Below are 24,777 nucleotides of genomic sequence, written 5' to 3' on the forward strand. Positions count from 1 at the left end.
CCCGCCCGCCCACACACCCCAAAAAAAGTCAGCCGCGCGTAGACTGCGTGTGAAAACAGTCAGGGAAGCCTCAGTGGGTGTGGTCGTGCGAGGGTGGGGAAGGCGCAGCCAAGCCCGTGCCCAGCATTCTTATCCCCACTGGAAGAAGGTGGGGTTAGGTGTCCTTTTCACACCCAGACTGGGGACCATAGGAGCCAACACCTAGGGACCGGGGTCCCTTCGGCCTCCCCACCACAAATAGAACATTTGACGGGGTCAGCCCCCGTAAATTTGATGGGCATCAGAGGTGCCAAGTTGAATAAAATATGGGGGGGGGCAGGTAAGTTCCGCCCTGCATAATCGATCACGCTTGCGGAGCGCACACACAATTTGAATGGCAATGCCCATAAACTTGGGGGTGGGGCTCATATGTTTTCTTGGGGAGGACGAAGGGGCCTCAACCATCATTCACATGGTGTGCTTGCATTCAGTCTTGTGATCGATTATGTGTGTGGGGGGGTTATTTGTTCTCCCCCAATACAGTATTTTATTCTAAGTTGGCACCACTGCGCTGGATGAAAGGAGTTCACTCGCCGGTCCAGCGAGAGAGAGAGAGATAAACACACACACACACACACACACACAGCCAATTTGAATAAAATATGCGGGGGGGCAGATAAGCCCCGCCCCACATAATCGAACACAAGACGTGCACACGCACTGTCCATCGACTTTTGGGGGGGCCCGGCCCCCTCAAATATTTTACTGGGGGCCCTTCGAAGGGATCTCGGCCCCTATATGCTGGCTCCTATGCGCACGCAAACAGAGAGAGAGGCGCAAAATTCGCTTGCGACACATATGCGAGGCAGCCGCACCGGGACAACAAGTCCTCCTAGCTGCTTCCAATCAGTTGAGAGCGAGCGAGAGAGACTCATCCCGTCCCTGGATTCCGCGCTCCACATTTTTGCCACAGCCGCCGCCACCACGACATTCGCCGCTGCCAACAGCAGCAGCAGCAGCAGCGCCGCCCGTGAGGTCAGCGGCGGCGGCGGCGCGTCGAATGAGATGTCTGCGCTGAGAGGGAAAGGGCTGGCCGGTGGGCGGGCGACTTGGGCAGGCGCAGTGGGGGGCCCTGCCTAGAGCAGGGGGAGGGGGAGGGCGGGGAGTTCGAGAGAGGCCGAGCGATTGTCGCCGCCGCCTTCCCCTCCCTCCCTCCCTCTTCTCGGAAGGTGGCGGCGGTGGCTGCGCCTGTGAGGGCGGAAAACAACAACAGCAGCACGGCGTTTTGAGCGGGCGGCTGTCGCTGCTTAACTGGGCTATTGGCGCGCCTCAGCGGCTGTAACACGGCGACCACCGTCGCCACCTCAGGGAAGGAGGGTGTTGCGCCCGTCAGCCGCGCGACACCCTCCCTCAGAAACTGTCTCCTTCGCCCCTCCCCCCGGTTTCTTCTCTCTCTCCTCAAGTAAAACTTCCTGGCTGGCGGCGTCGCGGGCCCGCCTGAGGGGAAAAGGAAAGAAAGGAGCGAGGGAAGGCGGAGGAGAGGAGTCGCCCTGTAATGAGCCGGCGCACACCCTAGAGCGACCCACCTCCCTTCCCTGAACACACAACACACACCCCACCACCACCACACGGGCGCTTTCCAGTTGTACGTTCCCTTCCCTCAGCAGCAGCTGGAGGAGCTGTCAAAACTTCCTCTCAGCTGCCCTCCGCCCGCCCGCCCAGCGTGGGCCTCCGCCTCCTCCCCTTCCCCCGGGGGCGGGGGAAGGGCACAGGGCCAACGTCCGATGAAGCGGCGGCGGCGGCTGCCTCCTCCTCGGCAGCAGCAGCAGCAGGAGAAGGAGTCGTTGGTTGCCTGCGGCCGCCACCCTCCCCGGGGCCTTGTGTGAGGAGAGAGCGGGCGTCGTCGCGTGAGGGAAGAGATTCTCCTCAGCTGAGGCGGCGGGAGAAGCCGGCCTGCCCTGCGCGCGCCGGCGGTTGGTGGCGTCGTCGTCGTCGCGGGTCGCTCTCCCCTCCTGCGCCGACCTCGCCGGCCCTCCCCTCCGCCCCGCGAGGAAAGGGGTCTGGTTGCGTGTGGGCTGAGGCGGGCCCTCCTCCCTTCGCCCTCCCCATGCCGCTACCTGCGCGCTGGTCCGCGGCGGCTGAGGCCAGCAATGCGAGGCGGAGGTAGGAGAGAGGAGGAGGAGGCGGAGAAGCAGAAGCAGCAGCAGGAGAAGAAGACGACGACGACGAAGGGGAACAGCGGCGGCGGCGGGAGCAGGAGGAGCGTCGGGATCGCCGCCCTCCTCCTCCTCCTCCTCCTCACCCCCGTCCCCCAAGCTCCCTCCTCGTCCTCCATGTGCCTCCTCTCCCGTCCTGCTGACTAGGATGTCAACGGAGGAGCAGAGCCCGGCGCCGGCGGCCGAGCAGCCGCCTCCTCCACCGCCGCCGCCGCCACAACTCCCCGAGCCGGGAGCTCCCCCCACGGCGGCGGCGGCGGCCGCCACAGACAAAAGACCTAGGGGCCGGCCTCGCAAAGATGGCGCTTCCCCTTTCCAGAGAGTCAGGAAGAAGTAAGTTCAGTGCGTGAGGGGATGGTGGCGAGAGGGAGAGGGGGAGAGAGAAAAGGGAGGCAGGGCAGGAGCGCTGTCAGCTCCAGGAAGGGGCTTCCTCCCCCTCCTCCTCTTTCCTGACCCAGTTGTCATGTCGAGAAGGGCCACCTCTGGCCTCTTTTCCTCCTCCATCCTCTCCCCTTTGCACTTTGCCTCCCCTCCCCTTCCTCGCCTGCTTCTGCCTTTCCTTTTGTTTATACTTTTTTCACTCCTCCCTGCCCCAGTGCCATATTGAGAAAGGCCCTGGCTTACCTTCCTCTCCTACTTCCTTCTTTCTTTCTCTTCCCCACCCCCCCTGTTTTGTCACCGTCCTGCCATTCCCATTATTTCCCTTACTTTTAACTTCTTTTTGTTGTTCTCCTGCCCCAGGTTTCATGCTTGGAATCGCTCGCCTCTTTTTCTTCTCTCTCTCCCCTTTATTATCCTACTCTTTCTATTTTTAATTTTGTTCTTCCTCTCTTCTTTTGAGATTAGTTTCTCTCACCAGGTCTTTTCTCTTCTAGCTTACTCAACCTATGCTTCTCTTGGCCACACACACACACACAGAGCAATATAGTGGGGTTTGTTTTTCCTTTTGTTTTGTTTTTTAAACCTGTTTTTAAAAGTCCGGTTTTGCCATAACAGGATTACTTTTGAAAACAAATTTCTTCTCACTCTCGCTGCATATAGGCAGCACGTCTATCAATCTTAGGATGGTGATTGTGTAATGGGAAGCTCCTCCCTAGGAGCTGTCAAAAGCCACAGCCAGGGGTATGCACAACAACAGGAGAGTGGCTGGGGGAAGATTGTGGTGTTTTGGCTTTGTCTCTTGCTACTGCCATCTTTCTGTTTGTTAGCATCCTGACAGTTAATGTGAAGAAATTAAATTAGTGTCTCATTTTATGGCTCTGAGTACTTGAGTATTAATGAAAACAAGGAGCATTATGTTGTCCTTTGCTGAATCTGACACTGGAGATGCAGGTAGTTTTGGCTTTCTTTTACATAGAAAGCATCATTCAAAAATTAACATAATTTTGTACTGAGGTTTGGGAGTACTTTGATACTAAGCATCTATGCTCTGTGTAATAATTAATATGGACTCAGATAATGTACATGCTATAATTCTGTACTGGTCTTTGAAGCACACAGTTTTTCTGCCTCCAGTTAAATGGAAAAGAAAGGGGATTATGGGTAGTAGCTAACTTTTAGAATATTACTTTCCACCTCAAAACAAAACAGACTCTATGCTTCTCTTTCAACAGTTCAGATACTTGATTTTTTTAAAAAATGAAAAGGATATGGGAAACCCCACTCATGTGGGTCTTGACTGGATAATGTATAGCTAAAGTTGACACTGCTGTTTTTATTGCATTTGCTTTATGCTGATACCAACTCATTCCTCCTTTTTATTTGATTGCTTAATAAAAGCAATCCTTTAAATTTTCAGGCAAAATTCAGAAATGTGATATTTTCATGTGCAGTTGGAAGAAAAAGATTAAGGAAGTGAGGAGAAACAACTCACCAGTTTTTTCATCCATGGCAATGTCTATGCCAGGAGGCATAGTACCATCAGTTATTGAAGACACCTCTATTACCTATTAGCTATACCTAGTGTAAAAACTGGCATGAAGGCCTTGCCATTAGATGGCTTTCAGAAGTAATAGTGTGCAGCTACAGATATGTATTTGACCTGCTCTTAACGTGTGTTTTTTTTAAAAATTAAGGGTTTTTTTTAAAGGTTGTTTTTTAATTGACTAGGAAGTAAGGTTGTGATGCAAAAGTGATTTCTATATTTTTCCATGGTTGCAAAATAGTCTGCACATACACTGTGTATAGACGAGAACATGGGAAGGTGCTGTACTGGGGAATTCATTTGGCAGGTTTCTGTTTTTGGAGTGCTGCTTTACACTAAAATGTGTATGAAATACACATAAACAAATGGATAACAAGAGAAATCCCTGCTTATTTGTGGCTACCATATATTCGTCTGAATTGCCTTTCCTTGGGGGAAATTGTGAGCATGGAGACTTGGCAGTTTTCAAAGAGAAGTTGTACAGTTGTTCCCCAACCTTAGATATCTTTGTTTACTTTTGTTTATTGTACATCTCACACAGAACATACTATAGGGATCCTGCTTGTGGCAGGCTGCAACACTGAGGGAAGGAGATGGTGTTTATAGTATGCAGTATGTGCCGTATTGGTCAAAGCCAGTATCATGGATTGTTTCTGTAATGGCATGTACTGGTAAATACAGCTCATATGGTGGAGCACTGATGGAATGTGTTCCTCTCATTTTATAGACAGGCTTCCTTGCTGTGCACCAGCTGCAGCCACCAGAACGCATAAATGACATGGTCCCTACACAATGGACTTAAAATTAAGTTTAAAATTATGGAACTCCAGTCTTGATATTTATGAATGACAGCAGACTAGTCTGAATCCGACAACAACCCTAGCAGCCTTCTTTCCAGAACAGGCTGGTGGAAAAAGCTCCTGGTCATTGCTACCAGTTCCAGATGCAGTGGTTGAAGAGAATCCCTAGGCTATAGTGATGATGGGAGGAGAAACCCCATCAATAGCTGGTAAGCATATCCCTCCAGGTTACAAGACTGAGGCAATGATGGTTGGCAGGTCTTGACTGGATTCAACTTCAAAGGCTTTGCCTGCATGCCGTTATTGACTAACGAGATATGAAAAAATAGAGAGAGTGTGTGTGTACACTATGCTTAGTTTATTGATGACACCTCAGCAGTCTCTACTTAGATGTGATTTTGGCCTATCTCCATCATGAATGGGAATCAAATGGAACATATATTGTAGGAGGATTTCTGAAGCACCCATTCCAAAACCAGTCCCATGTGCTACCTGACAAGCTACTCCACAAATCAGGAACTTCTCAAGGAACTATGCTATGGCAGTATGAATAAATGTTTAAAAAGGAAAAGTATTGGTAGATGCTTGTTCATGCAGCTTGCTGGATCCCCGCCCATGGCTTGTGAAAGCCACATGGGACAAGCAAGCTGCTTTGCTGATCTGTGATCATCAGAGCTTCTAACAGGGACCACACGACAGACCAAAATCCACTATCTTTGGAACCAAGTTTAAACTTTATTACTGATTTGTGGAAAGTTATTGCCTAGTTTTCAGCCTCTTGCTTTTTAAGAACAAATAATTAGGCCAATTTATAAAGCTATTTTGTTTCTTTACCCATTCCAGTATGCTTTCCAACCTGCTTTGAGAAAATGCTTGTGATCTTTGCCCAAATTTTATAGAGGAAATTATATTCCATGAATCTATTTACATAGCTGTTGTCAGTCATGAGGCACAGGTGATGCAAATGCCAAGTGGGATGTTGGTGTACTTCAGTGTTTTTAAAAAATGGTGATCCAGTTGCCTATGTGCTGGTAAGCTAATGGTTAAAACACTGCAATGCAGTCAGTGTGGGGCTAACCTTGGGGTTGGTCTGGAAGCTGCAGCTGGTGCAGAGCATGATGGCTAGGTTGCTTGTGGGGGCAAACCAGCATGTAACACTCTGCTTATAGAATTTGCACAGGCTGCTAGGCTGCTACCAGGCCAAGTTCAAGGTGTTGGTGCTAATATATAAGGCTGTGAATAGCTCAGGACTAGCTTATTTGAGAGACCCAGTATTTCCTTTATAGACCCAGTAGATCTCTGCAGTATGCAGGAAAGTTTTTCCTGCAAGTTACAAAGATCTCAGAAGTCTGCTCTGCAGTAACTAAGCAAAGCTTTCAGTGTGGATGCCCCTGTTTTGCATTCTTGTTGAGATATGGCAGGTGTTCACTATCTGCACTTTCCATAAACAATTGAATACTTTTTTGTTCAGACAGGCTTTCCCAGCTGGATAATTTGGTCTTTGCTTGTGACTGTCTATTTTGTGTTTTTTTATGTTTTTGTTATACATTGCCTTGAGACGATTGTATCAAAGGCAATTTCTAAATTGATGGTTATGGTAATATGCTCTCAGTTGAATTAGGATAGTTTTAGTTTCAATTGTAATAAAACATTTTTTTAAATAAAAAAAGTCATAGACTTAACATCATCATATTTTTGAATGAAGGCTCTCAAAGTGAAGCTAACCAGCAAAGCTGAAATGTTAGTGTTATACCTGTTTATTTTGGCTGCGTGACAAAAATGCAGAATAAGTAACATAACAATTTTAATGATGTTTCTGTTACCAAAGTTTTAATATTACTATACTGAAATGAATTCAGAAAAGTGTTCCTTGCAAGCATGTTCTGGGTACTTCTGCAATTCCTAAAAAGACTTCATACTAATATTTTATAGTAACCCATATAAGCAATAATTATGATTATTAATTCAAAGTGTCATAGGTCACATGAAGGCAAGAAAATTTAAAATAATTAAGTAGGGTAGCATGTTGTTTGGTGCTTAAAAAGTAACGGCAGATAGATCTTCTTACTATAAATGCTGCATCATATTTGCATCATATTCAGGTTCCAGAAGGTGCAGGAAAGACTCAGTGTAAGGACATTTCCCTTTCAAAACAGATTACTACATAAAGTATCATTTTCCTTTTTCTAGTGGGATTATGCTTAATGCAGATATCTAGCATGTCAATAATAAGATTGGTTTGTGTATTCTGATATAGAGAGTAGCCAGTCATAGTGGCAATATAAACAAAACCATTATGGTACTGTAATAGCTGAACATATGTGTGTGCAACTAAGGTATCAGCAAGCCTGCTTTTTGAATGTTGACTGGCATATTCGTTGTGAATGCATATGCAACACCTTTTTGGCCTGTTCCAAATATAGCTTTTCACCTTACTCATATTGTGAAGTGAATGTAAAAATGGACCTCTTGTAGGATGAAAGCAGTTGTATGACTTTATCCAGAGAGTCTGGTGTGGCATTGCCCTTTATAAGTAGAAGACATCCTATCAAAAGAAACTGTTAATAGCTGCAATCCAACCAAGAGTTAGGCATATAACTAAATAGCTTCTTTCAATAAACCAAAAATTGTATACTCATTTGGATTAATTTTGTTTTGGGGGTGGGGACAACATGCATTTTTCTATTAACTGCAAATATTATACATGTTTGCCCAGAAATGTCACTGATTCAATTGGCCTTGCTCTATAGTAAGTGTGTTTAGGTATGTAACCTAAGAATCTCAACATGATTATTAGTAATAATGATGCTGTGATTGTTAATAATTATTTATGCATTCCCCATTCTTACTGAAACTTAACCCAAATGGGAGTACAATTTCCAATCAACTGAAAGAAAAACTCTGACACATGAGCCCTTATTATGATTAGCAGAAATATTTGCTATTAAAGAATGATGGGATAAACTATTCTGCTATTACATAATAACAATTAGAATTTTTTGTATCAAGTCATGAAAATGCACCCTTTTATTAGAATAAGTTGAAATGCTGCTTGCATTCCCCCACTTGAATTTACAGAGGCAAAATCTCATAGACTTTATTTTATGAATATATAGTGTTGGCATATGTATTAAACCAATCCTCTACTTAAAAGTTTAACTTGATATCATTAAAAAAATTACTTGCTCATTCACCCCAAAGCCATAAACAAGTCTATCAGCTTGTATTTAGATACCCTACACTAGGATAGAACCCCCTTATGTTAACATCTGCATCTCACAATGGCAAGGTGTATTCTACCCAAAGACGCTTCTAAGTTTAGAATGAAGGCAGCAGATGGTGATGAGATGGGTGTAGCAAAACTAACAATGAGACAGCTGTGAACAGCACAATGAGTTACTGGGCATAGCATGTCAGGTGCTTAAGCATTAGTTCTTTTGTAGGCATTGCATCTTGGATTCATAACAAGACATTTCTTGAGTGGTGGTGTAGTTGAATAGTTGTGTAGATTTCCTTTCTCCCTCTAGAAATGTCTTCAATGCTTAGGAAAGGTTTGAGTCTAGAAATATGCTCCATGTAGCACAGCATCCATAGGGAGAGAAACTAAAGGAATTAGTAGATGATGAGGTGAAGATGTTATCCTTTCTCCTAGGCTTTTAAGTTTGTGTGTGTCTGTGTCTTTCTGTGTGTGCTCTTTTTGTTTTTGCAAATCACCCAGGAAGCATGGCTGAAAGGCAGCATGTAAATTTTAAAATTAATAAGGCTTTAAAGCCTTGTTTTTTCTTTAGTTCATTGCTCCTGTTGCCCATTCCTGGTCCACACTGAATGGAGCACTATCAGAGCTAAACCAGTAGCAAAGCACAAAATTTTAATTACGGTATTTAAAAAATATTTATAGGGCGCCTTTCATTCTGTCCCTAAGACTTATTAATCTTTCTGACCTAAAGGCAGGACAAAAAGCAGGACCCACAATATCAGTTTCAAAACACAGGACATTCTTCAAATAACCGGACCTCAAACCATTTATGGCTTTAATGAGCATGCCCAGGTATTTAAACAGGGCCCAGAAATGCACCAGCAACCAGTAGAACTAGCACAGAACGTGTGATGGTGTCATACCACCTAACCCCAAAGAACACTCAAATAGCCATGTTTTATACCAGCTGAATTTGCTGGGTCATTTTCTAAGGCAGCTCTATGGTAGAGCACATTGCATTCTAGTCCAGTCCGGGAGCGGGTGGCACTGTGGTCTAAACCACTGAGCCTCTTGGGCTTACTGATCGGAAGATTGGCGGTTCGAATCTGCATGGCGGGGTGAGCTCCCGTTGCTATGTCCCAGCTTCTGCCAACCTAGCAGTTCAAAAGCAAACCAGCACAAGTAGATAAATAGGTACCACTGCGGCTGGAAGGTAAATGGTGTTTCCGTGCGCTCTGGTTTCTGTCATGATGTTCCATTGCACCAGAAGCAGTTTAGTCATGACCTGGAAAGCTGTCTGTGGACAAATGCCGGCTCCCTTGGCCTGAAGCGAGATGAGCAAAGGCAACTCCATAGTTGCCTTTGACTGGACTTAACCGTCCAGGGGTTCTTTACCTTTACCTTTTTAAAAATTCTAGTCTGGATATAAACACATACATAACTCTACATTGACCCACTTTCTTTAGGTAAGTCAGATCCACAGTAGACTAAGAGCCTACTTTCACAAAAGGCAGGACTGGCTACCGCTAGCATCTCTACTTATGTAGACTGTGCTGAGTCCAGAAGAGCCCCCAAACTGCAAAATTGTTCCTTTGGCGGAAATGCAACTCAATTCAATATTTGCTGTACCCCTCTACTGAGATCATCTGATTTCTCTACCCATAGCATATCTGGATTATGCTTCAGCTTGTTCACCTTCATCTATCCCCAAATTGCCTCCAAAATTCTAGAATTCCACAACAACCCTGGGATTTATAGGTAGAAAACAAATAGCTATATTTTATCAGCATACTGGTGACATTGCAGCCCCAACATCTGGATGACTTCCCCAGCAGTTTCATGTATGTATTAAACTGTGTGGACAAGGTGGAACCCAGTAGCACCCTGTCTGCCGAAGGCCCTGGGGCAGAAATCCCCCAGCACCACCTTCTGAGACCAGTCCTTCCTGGAAAAACTGGAGTCACTGCAGTGCTATGCTTCCTCAGCAGGGATGGTGGACAAATTAATTTGCTCCATATCTGGGAACAAATTGACTTGCTATGAACCATTTAGATCGTTGTAGACATTAGAAATCATTTAGTTTGTACCTCTTCAATCTGCTACTTACAGTTCAATAAAGTGGTCTGAGGGCAACCCTTAAACTTTACCCCTTTCTTAATACAGTACCTTGTTCTCTAGCAGCACATTGATATTAGAGTAGAAGGAAACAGACTGGGGGTGGGGAAAGCAAATGCCAAAAGGGAATGGAAGATAAATATTCATCCAACCATCCCAACTCCTAATGTGGGTGATGGTACTGAAAGCAGTTGAAAAATCCAGGAAAACTAATAGGATTGCACTACTGCATCCATTCTCTGATGTATGGCATCCATTAGAGCAATAAAGGCTGTTCCATCCCAAAATTTTCATTCTAAAATGGGATTGGAATAAATTCAAATAATCAGTTTCCTTGAAGCTACAATGATTTTTTTTAAAACAATCAGTCATAAATCTTAGACTTGTTTATGTATTGTAGCTTCTTTTAAGGTATTACCTTCTACAACCAATCTTGTAAAATATTAATATAATATATAATTTTGATACAATGCTAAATGAATAATGAAAGAACAATGGAAGTTCTCCATAAAAGTGGAATTTCCCCTTCTCCTCTTTAACTGTTCAAGTACATCTTTGTGCACTCCTACTTTTTTATAGGTGTCCTTTGTTTGGTTTTCTGCAATCCACCCAACCACTTTTTATTTGATTTTTATATGTGTAATTTGGATTGCGACTTCTCAGTAAAATATAGTGTTTTCTCCACTAAAAAGCATGCAGTGACCAGATATAATCCAGATATTAGGTGATGTGAAAACACAAAGCCAGGTATAAATAACTTGGTGTGGGGTTAATGCCTTTTCATAAGGAAAAGAGAACGTAAAAGCAACACCAGTTGATGAGGATGCCAGTAAAAGGTTTAATTACATGTAATCCAGAAGACTGGATCCAGAAGACATCTAGGAAGAAGAGGCAATATAATTATATATTACCTAATTGTGTGGGATCAAAACACAATATACATAAGCTTTGGATCCTGTTTTAAACGTTGGGCATCTTAGGAAGCATCTTCACATGCTGTGAGAAAAGTTGGTTTGTGAGGTGGAAAAATTAAAAGTTCCATTGTATGTATATAAAACCTTATATACCGTATTTTTCGCTCTATAACACGCACCCGACCATAACACGCACATAGTTTTAGAGGAGGAAAACACGAAAAAAAAATTCTAAACGAAACAGTGGATGTATGTGTTGGGTTGAAATAGACGACAGACGAGTAGCGGGTGTCATCTGGGAGGCATCTCCTCGAGCATGTCTCGGAGAGTCCCTTTTATTGAATATTACAGCATTGCCTCGTATGTGCTTGCTTCTGATTGGTTACACGTGGTGCGTTACATGGGTTACAAGGGTTGCGTATAAGACATTAATCATCATTAGATAAAGGGAACACAGAGTTAGACAGGCAGAAGACTTCCTTAGTAAACAATCTATAGTGATTGATGTAGTGAGACTCAGAGAACGTACAGAGTGCACTTAACATTCCAGGGTGATAAGGAGAGGATGTATACAGATAGATAAGGAGAGGTCAGGACACAATATTCCAGGATGGTGCCAGGGTGGTGAGAAAGGAATGTACAGAAAGACAAACTACGCATCATGTATGATTTTTGTGGTTCATGCTGTGGCCAGAGACATGTGATCTGACGGTGAGTTTGGGGTAGCCCAAAGCAAAAATCCTGAGGATCCATGTGGATCCATGCTTTGTAACCACGTTTTTGCACCACTGCGGCCCCAGGCAACAGTGGGTACGTGATTTTTTGGGTGCAAGCTGTAGCCATGGACATGCTGTGTGATCTGATGGTGAATTTGGGGTGACCCAGTGCAAAAGTCCTGAGGATCCATGTGGATCCGTGCTTTGTAACCATGTTTTAAGTGGGGAGGGAAGGAAAAGCACTCAAGGGACAGGGAACACGTGTGGGGTGGGTGGAGAAGGAAGCTGTTAATAATGCAGAAGATGGGTATAAGAGGAGAAGGCTCCTCTCCTCTCCCGCTTTGCTCCTTTAAAGGCTCTGCTTCTCTCCCTCCTCCCCGGCTCGCTGAAAAACTTTGCTGCTATTAAGCCAGCTGGGTGGGGAGGAGAGAGGGACAGAGAGCCTGCTTGCGAAAAACTTTGCTGCTATTTAGCGAGCTGTTCTCTTCCTCCTCCCCGGCTCACTGAAAAAACCAGCTCCGGACTCGTGTAAGCGGCTCCTCTCCTCTCCCGCTTTGCTCCTTTAAAGCAAGCAGGCTCTCTGTCCCTCTCTCCTCCCCACTCAGCGGCTCTTCTCCCACTTTGCTGTTTCAAAGCAAGCCAAGGAGGAGGGAAGGAAGGGGAAGGAAGGGGATCCTCTGCTCACGACTGCAACAGATCCCCCCGCCATCTGTAGGCATTCGCTCCATAACATGCACAGACATTTCCCCTTACTTTTTAGGAGGAAAAAAGTGAGTTCGCTCCATAACATGCACAGACATTTCCCCTTACTTTTTAGGAGGAAAAAAGTGAGTGTTATGGTGCAAAAAATACGGTATGCCTGAAGGGATTCATGAACCTGGTTGTGAATGTGGTGTTTTCCCAATGAAGTGTACAAACATGGAAGCCTGCTTCTATATTCATACTTCCTTTAGCTGGATCAAGGGATCTATGTGTTTCACTGTACTCTGAAAAGAGGTTGGTTAGGCGTATCTTTAACATAGATTCTGACTTGTTTGCCTTTAGTTCAGATTCCTTATTTTTGCCTGTAACTTTGGAGGTTGGTATATTTCTGAGTATCTGCTATAATGAATTAATTATTTTTTGTGTTACTATAGAACTGGCTAACTTCCAAGTTGTGATTGTGAAAATAACATATGTTACTTCTGAATATTATTAACTTGTTTTCCTGGGACTTTCATAATAAAAGGAAGCACACTTTGGTCTCTGTCACTGACCAGAGGATCAGGGGACACTGGAATGTTGCAGCCCATGCCTCCTAGTAAGAGCTTCATGACAGGGGAAAGACCAGCCTGTCTCATTCATTAGCCAGAGAAGCAGCTGTTGCAGGTAACTTGCTCCCCTTCCCATGTCAGAAAGAACACTCTGCTCAGACAGTTGCCCTGGGGTCACAGAAGCATAGAGGGAGAACATTCTGGTCCCATCCTTTGGCTAAAGAGCAACAGCCACTAGTTCACAGCAAGGGAAGATCTGCTTGGCCTGAACGGGATATAAATGCCTGCTTATACCTCAATAGCATCATCCGGCTGTAAACTGATCCCCCCTTTCCTTCCACTACCCTTCCTTTGCCCATCTTGTCTTCTTAGATCTTCCCATCATGCTTACAAACTGACTCTCACTTTTTAAAATTGATATAAGCGACTTTGGGGGATAATAATTGACTGAAAAACATGATAAAAGAATAGCTTGACACACACCCTGAGCTCCCCTTTTGAAGTGCAGAGTAGGCACAGTCATTTGTGCAGGTCCTGTCCAAAGTTATGGGACTGAGCAAGCAAGTGGGCACTCCTGTAAGTAGGCTGATTCTGCTCATATTGTCACAACTGGTGTCACATCCTTGAGGATGGAGGTCAGGGTGATAGTGCCAGCTCACTGTTGTACCTAGGCTCAAGGTGCCTCCCCATGGCAGGGATCACTCTGCTAGCTAGAGGTGGGACAGTTACCACTCCACCCGAACTTGGGATGTCCACTGTTGCTGAGGCAGGCCTTTTTCCTGACAATCCACTTGGTCATTCCCTAGCAATTAGATCAGTACCCCCCAAACCACTGGATCCTTCTCCAGGATTGGTTTCCAGACTCACATCACGTTCCTCTTCCCTCCTCTGCCAAGAAGTCTTTGTGGGGCTCATGACAATTGTTTCTTTATGAGAGTGAGCAAACTACACCACCTTGAAAGTGAGCCTGTTCCGTATTAAAATCCTTGGACTCCAAGGAATGTTTATTAACTATCAGCTGATGGCAGAGATTTGCCTCTTTTGACAGGATAGTTGAGCGGGTGAACCCTGTGCATTTAATCTTGGATGAAACTGATTATCTTGGTCCATTTTATTCTAGTTTCAGGCCTGATCTTGGCATGGAAACGGGTTTCATTGCCCTGATGGATTACCATGATGGATGGGAGATTTAGAATGAGATGTCAGTGATGCTGATGTCATCCAGAGCTGCTGCTTTTCAACCCTAACCACTGCTTGGAATCATGAATGGATGAGGGCCAATACAATAATATTCAGTCCATTTAAGATGGAGGCTCTGTTGGTAGATGGCTCATCTACCAGCTCATCTCCTCCTCGCTGCCAGGGACCTCCCCACAGCCTACTCATTCAAAGCTGAAATCCTAAATCTGGCCTTTGCTTCTGGCTACTATGACCCTGCACAGAAGGGCCCCCACTCACTCTTGCTTGGCAGTCTTGCCCTCTGATGGTTTCCTTGATGGGCCATCACTGGCCTTTGTTCTCTGCTAATGGCCCATCCAGCTGGCTCTGTGGAGCTCACTGGGCGTATTAGCATAACTAAATCCAGGGGGTTTGGCAAAGTTTAATCATACCTTGGCTAATTTTAACTTTTACTAAATCCAGGAATAATGGGCAATCTGCCCCTCCCCCAACATCTATTATGCTATTTTTCCTTATGAGAAAGGTAGCATAACAGATTTCATTGTATAAATATTCTGTAATATAGAAGAAGCAATTTTAAACTACAATTTATTTTTTTAAGTCAACTGACATGAAGTATCTCATTAAAAATCCTACAGTGTGCATAATAATACCTCTGAAAAGATGACAGATACTCAACACATTTGTAGTTCTGGGGTAAGATATCCCAGCCTCTGTATCTCATAGCTATTGTGAGTTATATATGTGTTTAAACTCCAGTTGACCACCAAGCTCTTTCCCTAAGGGATGCCATGATGTCATATTTTATGACATCATGACACATGTTAGAGGGAGCTTGGAAAAAATATTGTCCTGTTAATCAAGGACCTAGGTTTTTACACACAATGCGTTTTTTTATCCTTCACCCCAACATTCCTGATCTTCATACCTTTTTATATGTGAATTTATGTATAAATATTATCTTTGTGGAATTCTTTTTCTGGATATACACTCAGCAGAATGACACAAGTTGGAATGTTTTCCAATTGCCAATGTGTTGTGGGTGGATGGGGAGTGAAGCATGTATTTGTTTTCTTTATCAAGTTATATAACTTCATCTAACCTTTAAATTTTTTAATTAATATTTCTAACTATTTTACACAACACCAAGTGCCAAATCTAGGCTAGTTTCAACACTAGAATTTAAATCAGTCAAACAGACTGTGTTCTAGTCTAGATGATGCTTATTTAACCCCTTATGCATACTCAGTGTGTAATATTGTTATTAGTGAGAATCAAGTCTCTCTCATCTTTCACAAACATTCTGTGGCATAGATAGCATTGATAGCAGAGTGGCTGTTAGCCGAATAGATTTTATTATATTTTATTTCATTATATTTCAGTATTCTGAGCCAACATAAAATGGTATGCTGATGGAGGGTGGTGGATTGGTCCTGCTTAATTAAGCAGTAGCCACTGTTTCCATATAAAAAATTGTTGCATTGTACAGGACTGGACATGTGATGTAAATCTTGCCCTGACTGCGCTGAAGTTGCATCTGATGCACTTTGTGTCAGATGCAGCAAAATTGCACTGTATCTATAAGGTTAGTGTATCAATTACACGTGCATTCTGATTCTATTCCTGTTTCTTTCAAAGTAAGGCCCACAGATTTTCGAGTTTTAAATTTACAATCATAAGAGTTCCAAGTCGATGAGCATAAGATTACAGCCTTGTCTTTTTAACCAAACAGAAAATTTTGCATTTTTAAGGAAAGTCTGAAATAGCTTAAGTTAAATAAAAACTATTCTTGTTTTAAAAACCATATGAATTTTAGCCGAAAAATAGGTTTCAATTTTGGCATGAAGATAATTGTTGATTTTCTAATAATCTAGAGTAGTATCAAGCTTATTTAATTTTGCACAAGTAAACATTGCTTGAAACATACAGTGTCCTCCTTGGTTTAAGACCTTGTGATGGATAGGTTAGTTTTGAGGGATAACTGGGTGAGTTTGTGATATTTTTAGAGGACAAGCTCAGGAATAAAAACTCAAGTGAAATAAAAGTTACATAACACTTCCTTTGTTTCTGTTCACTTGAACTGTATTTTTGGCAGAAGCTAGTGGAGGGACTGGAAAGGGGACAGAGAAGGAAATGGTACCAGTGTGTTGAGAGTAAGTTGAATGAAAACTCTAGTTTAAAATCGTACTGTAAGGTTAACACACATACATTAGAGGTGGAGAAACTAAGTTATTTAGCAAGAGAAAACATGGCTATTCACGGGAGGCAGACTGAAGCCCCTAACGGCCTGAGATGACAGGTTTCCTCCCTGCTTTGAGACTATCCACAGGCTTTTGGACACGCATCTCTTAACGCAAATAGGAACGTGAGTTCCGTCAGACCATGAAACCCTCACCTTGATTTTGCCCAACATTTCCCCACTGTTGTGCCAGCAGAGAGCTTATTGGAGATTGAGGCTTATTGTGCTTGAGTCAATATCAGTTTGTCAAGCTGGTCAGGAAAGAGTTAAGTCAGAGGCTGCTTTCCTAGCGAGTGTGGCCGGGGCTCGCCGTTCCGGATCCTTGGTGGGAAAAATCCAGTCCGCACATTTGCGGCGCTCGGAATAGTCGGATCTACTTTCTCCAGCCCTGCTTTTTCTTCTTCTTCTTCATTCCTCCCCTCCCCTTCTCCTCCTCCTCCTCTTCCTCCGGCGGCTCTAGTGTTGGATGGGGGACTCCTTAAGGGGTGAAGTTCCGCGGCGTTTTGGGGGGCTCGGAAATAACATTTGTGAGCAGTGCCCGCGGTGGGGGTGAGGGCAGGACTCGCCTGGGGGAGCGCCTGCCAGTTGTCTTCGCCGAGGCTGCTAGGGAAGCAGCTTGGGAAGTGAAGTGTTGTTTGATTTGGGAGAGTAATATGGCTGATCTAAGGGAGTGCTGAACAATTTGTCTCTCTCCACGCGACGCTGGGCTTGGATTCTAACATGTAAATAACTTCTTCCTTCGGGTAATCGGCTTGGGGCACCGATGCCTGCTCCTTCATCCTTCCTACGGGTTTTGTGAAAGGTTACGCGGTTGTGGATGACGTTGTGCAGAAAAAATTGAACGGTGGTAAGTACCCTGCCGTCAACTTCTTTGTATTAAAGGGCAAAATATGACAGGAGCCCCGGAGCTATATATGGCAGACAGGCTATTTTACAGTTCTGTGAAGATGGATGGTGGGTTGCAATAACGATGGATAGTAGTAACCGAGGCACCGTGCAGGAAAGTTATCCGAATGGCTTAAGTTGACACTTGAGATATTTCGGAACAGTTTGTTATCTTTGCTTGTCAGGAAAACGTTTATATCCGTGTGTGTTGAATATTCATAATAACAAGCACAATACTCTGCAATCAAGTGAAAAATCCAGCTCTGGTGTAGCAACTAATTTATAGCTAAAATACATTTGTTCAGATATCAGAAATATACTTATTTCAAATGACATATGTGACTTTTGTCTCTACTTGAATGCTGCATTTTTCTTTGCTTGAATAGGATATACTAGAGAATATGATTTATAGGTTTAGTAAAGTCACTAGAGAATCTCTTTATTTTTGCAAATAATTTAAGGAATCAATGTAAATACAGAACTTCAATAGAATGTTTGATATAACAATTCCTGCCTCTAATGAAATATCTTTAAAGAGTGTTTTCTAGAACATTGTAAATTAAACATAGTATCCAAACATTTTCAAATTATGATTGGTTTTCTACAAGAAATAGGTCATAAGTGAAAGAATAGGTTATGTAACTAGTTTGTTTCAGTGAACTTGATACACAGTATAAGGAGTTCTCTACATATAAGGCCTATAGGGTTATTTCCTTAGTATCTCTGAATATCTATAAAGTTTTTTAAAAGTATCAAGTGCTAGATATACATTATGACACATCAGTCACCTATCCTGTCATAAAATTGGTGTGTTTAATTTTATTTGATTTCTGAATTTTTAGCATAGCAGAATTGCATTATACTTAAAAATATCAGCACTTTATACACATTATTAGACTTGTGCCCGCTTGAAAATATAATGAGGCAGGTAGGTCTGTCTTGGTTTTACAAAGTTATTGCCACTACCATACAATTGTATGAAAAGTTCTATTGAAATTTTTTTTATGCCTAAATAAAAATCCTAACTATAGCTATCCTAATAGTATACTGAGAGTATACAAGCACTGCTGGTACTATTTTCATGCACAATAGGAGAATCCCTGTAGTACAATGCCTTGTAGTTGAAAATATTTTTAGCTGTGATACTTTCAAGACAAATACAGGGTAAGGACAAGATACTGTTCTGTCAGCAGTGCAATGCAGCTGCATTCATGCTAAGCCATTCATTAATGTCTCTTTAAAGAGCACTATACAATAGTTTCTTAATGTTATGAAAGCAGTTGCTCCATACCCCTTGAATACAGCTGCCTCAGACACTACTTGTGCTGATGTATCACAGATCAGGGACTCTTTACTATACTGGGTTTTTTTATACATATGAATAATACTTAGCTTCAAATTACTTTTTTGTTTTAAACCTACTATGCTTACATGTGCTAGTTTAATCATTTCCAATTGTAGTGACTGACCAACCTTTTCGATTCTGCATCTGGACAATGTAATCTCAAATCCTAGAATAATGAAAAATGTAGTTTATGTGTAGTTTCTTGTTTTGTTTCTTTGGCATTTTATATTATACTAGTCTGATCATTTTTATTTTCATTTTTTGCTTCATTTCAACCTGGAAGCAGGCATAGTTATTGTTGTTCACCACATTAAGCACAAGCAACAATGTATTTAAAAGTAAAGTACATTATATAGAATATATTTCATTCTTTTCCCTGCCTTCCCCCAATGAGTAATGTTTCTAATCAGACTCTGTAGGGACTGAGTAAAACAGCTCTTTACCAGCACTGTTCTGTTCATATTTATTTGGAAGTAAGTCCCACTGTGCTCAATGAGGCTTACTTCCTGGTAAGTTGGTAATGCTTCTGTTTAGTTCAGTGGTACTTGCTTTTGAGTAGATATGGCTTGGATTGTCCTGTAAGATATCCTGCAATTGCGAAAGCTATTCAGCTCTAAAACAAATGAGCCTGAAGTGATATTTCTGCTCTCTCATTTCCTTTCCCTTGTCAGTTTTTTGTTCTGTTAGAAGTAGTGCTTTTTTTCTTTAAAAAAATGTTTAGGGGTACTCTCATTTGCCTACTCATTGAAATACTACCCCTCAATGAGGTCAAACTTAGATTCACAAAATGTTTAGGGGTATGCGTATCCGTGCTTCCCCCCAGGAAAAAAAGCACTGGTTAGAAGTATGATTTGTCTTGTTACTCTGAGGAATTCCCATATTTCTAGTTCAAGTTGTAAGCATCACCCACCCACAGGCGAGCCTTTCAGGGCTACTTCCAGCCACTTCCACTTTTGAGCCCGCTAGCCATAATGAAACGAAAGATGCACCACCCAAAACCAAAATAAGGCATGAAAAGTAGACTGAGACATAATTTGAATTTTGAAACTTATATAACAAACACTTTTCTAGCCATTTCAAGCTGAAAGTGCATGTCACATTTTAGTCCACTGTACATGAAAAGAAGTCACAAAACATATCCAATACTAAAACATCGACAAGTGTCTAAATTTGAGGCCCCCTTTGAGCTCGAGGCCTCAGGCCAAATGGTCCCCCTGGTCCCCCCTCTGATTGGTTCTGCACACACATGTGTGTTAATAAGATCATAAGACGAACCTTACTGGATCAGGCAAATGGCACAAAAACAATGCAACAGCAATAGATAGATAGACAGATAAACAGGAATTCAGAAGTAGCAGGTTCTGACCTTATGAATCAGGGAAAGCCAGGGCAAAAATATGTATCTTCACAAGATGCCTGATGTAAATAGATGGTGCTTTACATATGGCAAGCAGAAGGGCATATTTTGTATTGCAGTGAAACCATCCAGTGATATTCCATAGGATATGGTACCACTGTGCCCCCCTGTGCTTCTTGGGAGAAAAGCATTGACAAACCTAGACAGCATCTTAAAAAGTAGAGACATCACCTTGCCAAGAAAGGTCCTTATAGTAAAAGCTATGGTTTTCCCAGTAGTGATGTATGGAAGTGAGAGCTGGACCATAAAGAAGCCAAAGAATTGATGCTCAAGGGCGGCACTCTGCTTTCCCCCCTCCAATTCTCAATGGCAGCAGTGGAGGACAGGGTGGAATAAGCAGTAAAAAGAAGGATGACAGGGGACATTCTAGCAGCACATGGAGGTCTGAACCTTGTGGATACAATGAGGTGTGTGTGGGGGGGGGGGAGTAGTCCTCTTGGATTGTTTCATAAGCCATTCACTGTAATGTTCTTTGAGAGCAGCCTAGCCTTGGAGACTTGGGGCACTAAGAATAATATTAAGGGAATGAACACTTTGTTCTGCCTTACCTTACCAGTGGTGCCCATGTATCAAACTACATCAGAGACAGCCTGAGAAAGGTAGATGACTATATCTGACAGTTAGACAGTTGGGAAATAGAGAAGATTGTCTTACTCCAATATGAACTTTAAGAAGAGAAATAACAAGAAAAACCTTGGTAATGTTTTATATAAGATCCTACTAGTAAGGTTGAAAATTTCAGGTGTGTTGTAACTTAATTGTGAGGCAAAAGAGACTACCAGCCACACCACTTGTGATGGAGTGCAGGGAAACAAAGTAGCTGCCATTCAATTAATTATCCGTGTGGTCAAGTTTCTTTATTCACTATGGAAGTTTTTTTTTAAAAAAAAGTTCATACCCAAGAAGCCCTGCATTCATGCTTAGGAATTCTGAGGGTAATATAGTCTCTAAACCATGATAAGGTGTGGGGGGTTGGGTGTAGGTGGGTATCTTTTCTGTCATGTAAAAAGTGACAACTGAAGAAGTGCAAGCAAAGAATTGATATAGACAAGTGTTGTCATGTTTTAAAAATACTGTGAGGAGATGTGCATATTTAAATGTATGAGCCTTATCAGTGCAAATCTATTCCTAAACATGAAATATTAGCTGTACTTTACTGAAAATTTTTTAAAGTCACTAATGACTCACTTTACTGCATGCAGTGGCATTATTTCGGTATGTACTGTATATTGGATACATAAATTAGCTTTTATGTTGTAAGATTTTTTACAATGTAAATAACTCCAAGAAATCTAAAAACATGATTGGGGTGTCATGGGGGAGGGGAATCATTAAGCACTGGATGATACGTTATGTACTGTCACTATCATGGTGCCTTGTATGGTATGAGAAATAAGATATTATCTCTAGGGAACAGCTTCTTTTCTAACTTGAAAGGAGTAACAGTATGTTAAATTAATTATTTCAGTCATTCTGAAAGAAGAATTGTTTAAAGTGGAACATTTACATCTTACAGTATTTTAATGATCAAGTGCATCTATTTCCCATGACACCAACAGGTATACTAAGAGCAAAAGGGGTGATTCCATATTGTCTAGAAATGTAAGACACGTGACTGCTGACTGACCTTTCTGCAGGGGACTACAGACTTGAGTCTTTAGTGTTTTTCAGTCTAGTCATGCTAGCTTTTACTACTCCTGTAGTATGTAGTTCACTTGTGAAGATGAAGGCTGTCTGGAATACATTTGCAACCTGAACAGTAAAGTCAGTCTGACATTAGCGATGCTATTTACAACAGAAACAAAACCGAAATATGCTGGAGCCTACATTATGTTTCAATACAGGAGACATGAATGGAAGAGCTAGATCTAGCACTCACACAGCTTAATAGAGGACAGCCCAGAGTATCTCTTAAATTGCCTTGCACTCCCTATTCTTTCTGGGAAATTCTAGATATTTTCTCATTAATTAAGATACAGTATGAAATTCTGGAGCAACCAGTAAATAAAATAAAGACTCTTCTTTGGTACAGTTAGTATCTTACCTTAAGGGAATTGTTTGCACCATCGAATCCTTTCATATTCCTCATCTGTATATAAGTTTGGGCCCACACTCCTGTAACAATTATATATGATCCATTACTTTTTAAACTTGCACATATTCAAATATCCTGCATATTAGGGTATTATGTTGGGGAAGGGCCATATCTGAGCAGTAGTGCACATGCTTTGAAAGCAGAAAGTCCCAGGCTCCATCTACCTAGTGGCATCTAAAAAAGGCTGGGAAAGACTTCTGCCTGAAACTATGGAGAAGTTTCAGAGTTATCAGTATTGAGCTAGATGGACCAGAGGCCTGACTTGGTATAAGACAGCTTCCCATGGTTGTATCTCGCTAAGTTCAACTTGGAGTAGACTTGTAAAAAACAACAGCCCTAAGTTAATAATGCCCATTAATTCCAGTGGGTCTATTCTGAATAGAACTGTTTCAAGGACTTGGATCTCCTCTTGTTTGGTGAAGTATTGTCCATCTGAGTAGATATATGAACTGACAGCTGGGAAAAGTTCTTTTCTCTAGTTTCAACTAAACCATAACAAATGGCACTTACCAAATAGGAGGGTTCTGGCTCTCATTGGTTTAGCTAGATAAGTAGAACAAATTTAACTTTTTGTTAAAAGCAATTAAATTTTGTTGAGAAGTACGGCCTTCTATGGATCAGCCTTTCTTTGCTCTATGATTAGGAATGGATTGTTAAGGCTGCAGTCCTATAAATGTTAACCTGGGGATAAGTTCTGTTAATGCGTCTTCTGATCCATTAAAAGAAAAAGTTTTTTAAAAATACATTGAATATAAACTAAAGTGAATGAAGTACCTATTTCAGTGCAAGAAATTTTGATGTTCCTGAGAACCCTGCAGAAAAACAACCATTATAAATATGATAAAAAGTTGTATGTTGAATTAATCTCCTTCCTTTACATTGTTCCTTCCTCCTCCCTTTCCTCATATGACTAATCTTTTAGATTGTAAACCTGAGAGCAGGGCTATGTTTTATATTTATTTTATGTACAATACATAGTTGTTTGAGGCACTTTAAAAGAATTACCAAAAGGCCTACCTAGCCTTTCCAGTGAGATCTGTTATTGGGTAAAGATAGCAAGGTCGAGTTTTCAAGGAAGCCATGTTTTGAGATTAGCAATCATAGTTTTGAGTTTTTGAGGGTCCCAAATTATATACAGCATACTGCTGCATTATTTGTATAAATGCACAGCATAAACACAGTCTTTGTCCCAAATAACTTGTAGTTTTGAGGGGAAAGTGCAGCAGGTGGGTGGGACAGATGTATAGCATAAGAACATGAAACATTCTGGCCAACATGATTAGCATATGCTCTTGCCCACCAGCTGCTTTGTCTCGTATCAAATTGTGCCATTCTTTTCTATTCACATCTGCATACTGCAGAAACACCTTCGTGTTGGTTTACAGTACTTCCTTGTTTTGAAATTGTTCTGTTAGGAGTGACACCAAATAATTTTCTGTGGCTGTTTGAAATTAACATTCTTCATGAAATTGTTTAAATATGAATGACACTTATGGATCTAAATGATATAATGACATTCCCTGCTAGTATCTTTTAGCAGCATAATATTCCATTTGGAATTGACAGTGACTTTAAAAAATGGGCATTAAAATTCAAAATCTAACTTTAAAAATACTGTTGCGGCAAAGGTTTCTTTTTTTAAAAAAAAAAGCTTGATTTACAAAGAGAGTGAATTTATCGTGAATGTAACACTTCCCATTAAAAATTATAATCTACACTTACAGTGTCCTAAAACTGAATAATAGCATTCTATTAAATACTTTCTGAGTTAATGGCTCCTTTTCAGTGTGTGGTAGGGGGAGAGAACCATAGGAGGCGGACAACTAAAACCAGTTGTGTAGCTGAGGGGGAAAAGGTATTGAGGGCATGCCTTACTTTGTAGAGTACTTTGTAGGGTAGAGATGTGCTGAGACAGCCACATGGATGTTATGGTGGCTGTAAAGTCTGGAGTTCTTCCAATCAAGGCAGCTTCCACACGGAAGTTGATAACTCCTCATATCAAATGTCTTGGGGTTTTCCAACATCACACTATACAAGAGACTTTCTTTGTCAGTTTAGTTTGGGAGACTGATGGGCATCAGGGTACTAGCAGAATATCCAATCTGTCTATCTGACCCAACCTCCTAGTTCAGATCCTGTTCCTAGGCATCCTGGGAAGGGAAACAAAAGCTTTATGAATGACAGCACTCTGTGCCCTAGTCTGGACTGGTGTTGCTCTGAATATTCAGGCAATCAAAAATGACTAAGGTGTTTCTCTCAAAATGCCCCCCCCCCTCTTCTGTTCATGTTACAGTGATGCAACCAGTTTAATATGAATGCAAGTTGAGGAAATACATGAATTTCAAAGTGGAAATTTTTATTTAAATCAATCTACTGTGCATAAAACACATTAATTGTTTGTAGCGATATTCTAACATGTCAGCCTGCTATCTCCATGCATTTATGGTAGGCATGACATGAAACTTCAGCTATATACAGTTTGGTGCAACCGTTATGAATGCTTT

General features: G+C 42.1%; 1 protein-coding gene across 16 annotated transcripts in view; it reads left to right on the plus strand.

Moving 5' to 3' along the window:
• Nucleotides 1-1,159: 1,159 nt before the first annotated feature.
• Nucleotides 1,160-24,777, plus strand: part of KMT2C (lysine methyltransferase 2C) — a 143,104-nt gene continuing 119,486 nt past the window's right edge. For 6 of the 16 annotated variants that reach the window (XM_083405853.1, XM_083405863.1, XM_083405862.1 and 3 more), the window contains exon 1: nt 1,160-2,528. In XM_083405853.1, coding sequence (XP_083261979.1) covers nt 2,344-2,528 — 185 coding nt within the window. In that variant the 5' untranslated portion in view covers nt 1,160-2,343. Of the gene's footprint in view, nt 2,529-16,873; nt 17,379-24,777 lie in introns of those variants that run through there. The other 10 variants (XM_083405866.1, XM_083405861.1, XM_083405865.1 and 7 more) reach the window with 6 other exon arrangements.

This window comes from Podarcis tiliguerta (assembly GCF_965153285.1).
Source record: "Podarcis tiliguerta genome assembly, chromosome: 12".
Classification (NCBI taxonomy): domain Eukaryota; kingdom Metazoa; phylum Chordata; class Lepidosauria; order Squamata; family Lacertidae; genus Podarcis; species Podarcis tiliguerta.